Source organism: Carassius carassius, unplaced genomic scaffold (genome assembly GCF_963082965.1).
Source record: "Carassius carassius unplaced genomic scaffold, fCarCar2.1 SCAFFOLD_94, whole genome shotgun sequence".
Classification (NCBI taxonomy): Eukaryota; Metazoa; Chordata; class Actinopteri; order Cypriniformes; family Cyprinidae; genus Carassius; species Carassius carassius.
Window position 1 is genome coordinate 133,471 of NW_026775056.1, and position 5,883 is coordinate 139,353.

Below are 5,883 nucleotides of genomic sequence, written 5' to 3' on the forward strand. Positions count from 1 at the left end.
GCGCGCGTCGCGTCATCAGTGCGTTCAGACACGGATCTGCCGGAGGCGCGTGCTTCGAGGGGAATATCGCTGGACGATCCTCGGGAAAACCCAGGAATTCACGGAGCAGAAACTCCGCAGGAAAACACCGCCTCCGCGCGACACGCCTCCTGCTGCAGCGTGATTACATCATGACGCTCGCGTCGCGTTACGTTACTCACTCTGTTGCCTTTTTTGGCGCTAGACGCGTCTCTGCGTGAGTGTGTACACATTAGACTCGGACAGCTGTTCTGCGCTGACACAAACAGAAGCAGACTTTTAAAGCATGTTGTTAACATGTCGAGACCCCCGCGGCGCGTCGCGTCGGTTTAACGCGTCCTGCAACAAATGCCCCTAAAACTTCTCTGTCTGCAAGCAACACACTACTGCTTTAAAAAAAAAAAAAAAAAAGGTGGGACGATCTTTGCGCGCTTTTAAGGACCATCCCCTTGAGCAGAATTACAAATCACGAAACCTAAGATGCCAGAGCTCGCGCATGTTACTCCAGCACTGACATCACGCTTCAAACAGCCGAGGAGCGTTTCTTTGAAACTGCGGCACTTACAGTAAAGCGCTTCCGCCCGAGAGCGCCCTCTAGCGGCGCAGCCCGCGCACATTTCCCGGAAAACTGCTGACCTCTCTGGTGGACCGAACCTTGACACTGTACCCTTTATACTGTATTCATAACACACTCAAATAACTCATTTGTAGAAGGAATACACATGTTTTATATTTACATTCACAATGAATAGATTCTTTCATGGACTAAACAATGCTCTGGTGTGAGATTTCGTTGAGAGAAAAGAGATACACAGGATGCATCCCTATACAGGGTTAATTCAGGTTAAGAGGCACGGGTTAAAGTCTCCCAGTTTACCTGAATTTACCGTATATATGTGAACTGAATGGTATAATCAACAACAACAACAATAATACTGATGAACATGATTATTATTGGTACTTTTTTATTGTTGTAAGCTGTTGTGGCAATAAACATGGATATATATGTGTGTGTAGGTGATATTCTATGTTGGCATGTTGAGGGTGTGTGTGTGTTTGTATGTCTGTTTATCCAAACTGAAATGCCTTCCGCACGTAGCCCTCTATCTCATAACAGCATGATTTCTCGGAAATCAGCCTGGTGAAGTCGAAGAGCCGCTCTCTCCGTGCGCATGCGCCAGAGCTGTATAAATATGACTGTCGCGCGCTTCTTCTGTACAGTAAGCGCGAGCTGATCTAGACAGAACTTCAGCTGTAGTTCTGAGAGTGGATTGACGCCTTTTTTAAAGGACTTACTCTTTTTGCTGTTTTCTGATTTGGATACAACATCTTATTATACAGTAAGTGCCTATAACAATATGGAACGTTTTAATGCATTTAATATTATTATTGCATTTATGTTAAGAATGAATAAGAAACGAGTGTTGATTTACTGGTTAAAGAAATATTTGCTAGTAATTCATGCAAGTTACTGCAGCAGTGTTCCAAAACAACAACAGCATCACAAGTTTCTTTTCAGTATGCTTTGGTGTCTGTTGCAGATGTATTTCTGCTTAGCTGTAAAAGTGACTGAGCAAACCAAACAATAATACATGATCAGATAAAAATGTAGCTTGAGCATTTTGCATAGTGAAATATGTCATGAAGAAAAACAAAGCGCGTGTTTCCTGGTCATGAACTTGTCAAAGCGCCCTCCAGAGCGAGTAAAGCAGCTTGTGTCTCTCCCACAGAAACATGCCTGTGTCCAGAATGCGCATGCGACCCTGGCTGGAGGTAAAGATCGACTCCAACACCATCGCTGGGCTCCGCTGGGTCAACAAGGTAAAGCACTGAGATGGTTGATCACCACCGTCTAGATAAGCATCTGCAAGCGGCGCCATTGATCTAATAGATCTGCAATGTTTTCAGGAGGAGAAGATGTTCTCCATCCCGTGGAAGCACGCGGCTCGCCACGGCTGGGAGGTGGACAAAGACGCATGTCTGTTCAAGCAGTGGGCCATTCACACAGGTGAGCGATCGCTCGAGCACACGACTGAGATCACAGTCACCCTGCAGATGTACTGAAGCTCCTGCTTGTGTTCCCTCAGGTAAATACAAGGAGGGAGAGACCCAGCCCGACCCCAAGACCTGGAAAGCCAACTTCCGCTGTGCCATGAACTCTCTCCCCGACATCGAAGAGGTGAAGGACAAGAGCGTGAACAAAGGCTGCGCTGCGGTGAGAGTCTACCGCATGCTGCCCACCATCACCAAGAAGAAGGTCAAGAGATGCAAGGGCCTACGCAAACGCAAGGTAAGCGTCTGGAGCGCAGGTGCAAATCCAATCGGTACGTCTGGACTGTAGGGTTAAAGATGTCTGTTTGTGTGGTTCAGGTCAAGCTGGAGGAGATTGACGCTGAGGAGATGCAGTCAGAAATGACCCAGGAGAACACCATCGACAGCACTGTGAATCTAAGTGAGTGTTCAGATCTGACCACACTAGGCAGTGCTGGTGAGATGTTCACACCCAGCTCATATTCATCACCTGTTTCCTTTTTCCTGAAGGCACCATCAGCACCTCCAATGACACCCCCGCGTACGAGATGGAGATCCCAAACTGTCCAGAAGAGCTGTACAAGTTCCAGGTGTCTCCGGTGCACTCCACAGGTAACAGAAGCTCACGTCTTCTTCAGAAAGTGTCTTCATAACACGGCTGGTTCTCACTGTGTGTTTTCTCCATCTCTCCACCCGCAGACTTGGAGGAGAACGAAGCTATCTTTGAGGTGAGTTTCACAGGTGCTCTTTTTTCCTTTGTGCTTTTTCATTGACAGGAATACCCCGTCCTGATATTGGCTCATTGCTGATAGACTGAAATAAAAGAACAAGCAAAACCCAGTCGCTTACGAGTTCTGTGTTTGCTCTTGCAGCTAACACGGCAATTGGAACGTGAAAGTACGCAGTGGATGCAGAGCAATTTCGTTGGAAAGGGGTTCCTGGGCAATGAAGTAGCCACAACAGAATCTCTGAGTCCAGAGAGCCAGTGGAGTGAAAGCTCAGGTAATTGTTGCATGAGCTGTTTAGACGAGACTCAGACGCTTTTCTGAAATGAGCAGAAACTCAAGTGTTTGTTTCTGTCATGTTGCTCCAGGAGAAGAGCTGGAGTTTCGGCTCTACACTGAACTGACCCCAGACCTGCGTGAAGACTCTCTCTGCACCTACACAGAGCTGTGGAACAGCAACAACATGCCACAGACCATGTGTCCTCTCTGAGAGCGCTCGTCTCGCTCCTCGGACTCTGTCTCACTCATGCACAATGGACTCTATTCCACACACTCAACCTCACACCTCAGTCTCGCTCGTTCTCGTGTCTGGATTCTGCTGTTGGACTCTCACAATGCTCGCGGGATCCCTGAGCTCCGTCGTGGTCAGAAGCCTCCTCGTTCGTGTAAAGTGTGATGTGGTTTCACAGAAGGATCGTCCAGAACCAGCTCTTTCCTTCCAGTTGTACAGTTTTCTCATGTAATGTGAATTGGACTCATTCCGTTATGTGCTCATCATGTCAGGGTTTTCTCACCCATATATTCATAAAACACATGTATCAGATGAAGCTGTTAGTCTGAGTATGGGGAGGGGTTCTTCACTGTATATACTGTAAATATTTATTTGTATTAAAAAACAAAATCCATTTATTTGCTGTTGTTCATGTTATGGTTTCTTGAGAGGGAGTTTTGGCTTTTTTGCTCATTTCAGTGAAACTTATTTCAGCTAGTAGCTTTTTTGCATCCTTTGGGCAGATCAGGCACTTTTAAGTTTTGATAGAGCTGGGATTTCTTGTGTTTTTAATGCATTCTTCAATATCATACCATTTATTTCTAGTCTAAACATTTCTTTTTAGAACTAATACACATGACAAAACACAACAAAATGACTAAAGCTTTGACTCAAAGTAAAATGAAAACTAATTCATAATATTAATAAAAAGTATAAGAGCATCTCTAGCATTTTTTGGCATTATCATATTTATAAAACAGTCATTGCCAAAATATTGAAAAACAAAATTGGTTACATCTAAATGAACTGGTTTTATTCAAGCCAAGAGAATGCAATGTGACGTCACTGAACTCACTAACTGATGCAAACAAAATACATTTCAAGGGTTAAATCAGGCAGAAACAGTGCAGACATAAAGCAGTCATAATTTTCCCTTCGAGGATTAGTTCACCCAAAATGACAAGCTTGTCATCATTTACACACATCATAGCAACACAAAGTAAAATATCTAATCTTTGTTTAGCTGCTAGCGTCCCAAAGGACATAAAGTGATTGTAAAGTAATTTATGTAACTCTAATGGTTCGATCTTCTGCAGTGACAGTAAGTCATGTGACTCGCAAGAACCAATCAGGCTTGATGTTACTGGCACGTCGCCATATCTGATCTGTTCTCACCTTGTGAAAAGAAGTGTACCTAATTATACTGAAAGTGCACTTGCCGTGTGCTTCATATCTTTAAAATAATACTATTAATGAAACTAAAGGCCACTTATTGAACTCAAATTCATGTACACTTAAAAAGTGCACTTTTAACTTTTAATTAAAGTACTTTTGATATCATTAATAATCTTGTGTCGTGCTTTTAAGGAGTGCAATTATTCTGATGTGTTGACTAACAAACTAAAGCTCATGTAAAGCACTTGATTAGAACTGTAACTGTAACACAATATTACATTTCATTACAAATGTGTAAATATAAACACATTTAAACACATGATATTTATGCGTTTTATTGAACACTGAATCACTGATGGAAACTCAGATCAGAATCTGCTGTAAATCAGCTCTGGAAGAAAGATCTGTAGATGAGTGAGTGTTGATGTCGAGAGCTGGTGAAGACCACAGTTCATCTGGACTGACGTCAAGTGTGCTCTTATCCACAGATTTCAGTCGTTATGTAACTTTCAGATCCCAGCTAATGAACCAAAGACGACAACGCTAACCAAACTCCATCAAAGGCTCTGCTCTGGTCTAAGTGATATTGATCAAGGTTTGGTAAACTGGCGTTCATTGGGAGAGGAAGAGCTGAGGTCTGTTCATCAGGATGAAATATGAAGGCAGTATCAATAACACCATGAATGTCCTCAATAACACTGATAAACCAGTCACCTAGGAGTATACTGACCAGAAACGCTTCTCAGTACATTCAGCAGTACTTTAACCATATCAAAGACACCAGAAGTAATTATGAAATTACAAGATTTACTTATTCAAGCAAGTCAAAAACATTCTTTAAACTCAACTAATAGCATTTAATATTCATTTTATCTTAAGTATCTGAAATGTTTTATTCGGTTCACACTTGAAGGGAACATCGGATGCCCATTTCCCACAAGTTTTCCACAAAATTCTTTGGGTTCTTCATGAAATATTTGTAATATTAGGTTAAAATACCAAAAGTGGTAGTTAATAGTGAGAATATGTCCATAAAGTAAAGTGTGACTGTATATTGTTATGAATAATATCATGAAGGGTCTGTAAACACGAGCTGATTTGATGATAGTTGAGCGATTAAATTTCTCTGCGCTCGTTGTGTAAAGTGATCCTATGTCCGCTGGAGTAGAACCATCACTTCTACACCACATTTATGATCTTTTTGGTGCTTGAAACTTTAGACTGCACTGACTATCAATGCCTTGATTCTTCAACAGGTTTTCCTTGTTCCACAGAAGAAAGACAATCGTATGAGTTTGGAACTGATACAGAGATTGTGCTTCATTCATTTCACCCTGAACTTTCACATCACTCTTCCTCCGCCCTAGAGACTTCAGCGCTGCATTTCTGTTATAGTGAAATTCAGAAAATCCCAGGCATTATTCAGTGAGGAATGTAGTTTAT

The 5,883-nt window shown here is 42.5% G+C and overlaps 1 protein-coding gene across 2 annotated transcripts; it reads left to right on the forward strand.

Annotated features, from left to right (window-relative positions):
• The first annotated feature begins 1,202 nt into the window (after positions 1-1,202).
• Positions 1,203-3,681, forward strand: LOC132134503 (interferon regulatory factor 1-like). 2 transcript variants are annotated; one of them, XM_059547086.1, is made up of 9 exons: positions 1,204-1,358; positions 1,749-1,839; positions 1,927-2,026; positions 2,106-2,308; positions 2,389-2,470; positions 2,560-2,661; positions 2,749-2,777; positions 2,922-3,051; positions 3,143-3,681. In XM_059547086.1, exons 2-9 carry the CDS (start codon positions 1,753-1,755, stop codon positions 3,262-3,264), a joined length of 855 nt encoding a protein of 284 aa, XP_059403069.1. In that variant the 5' UTR covers positions 1,204-1,358; positions 1,749-1,752; the 3' UTR covers positions 3,265-3,681. The 2 variants fall into 2 exon arrangements, with proteins under 2 accessions (XP_059403070.1, XP_059403069.1); XM_059547087.1 differs by lacking the exon at positions 2,922-3,051 and having other exon boundaries at positions 1,203-1,358.
• Positions 3,682-5,883: the final 2,202 nt, after the last annotated feature.

Excerpts from the sequence above, each read along its gene's own strand:
- LOC132134503 (XM_059547086.1), top strand. The coding sequence starts at position 1,753 with ATGCCTGTGTCCAGAATGCGCATGCGACCCTGGCTGGAGGTAAAGATC. Across the intron at positions 2,027-2,105 it reads GCAGTGGGCCATTCACACAG|GTAAATACAAGGAGGGAGAG; the intron begins GTGAGCGATCGC and ends GTGTTCCCTCAG. Across the intron at positions 3,052-3,142 it reads CCAGTGGAGTGAAAGCTCAG|GAGAAGAGCTGGAGTTTCGG; the intron begins GTAATTGTTGCA and ends ATGTTGCTCCAG.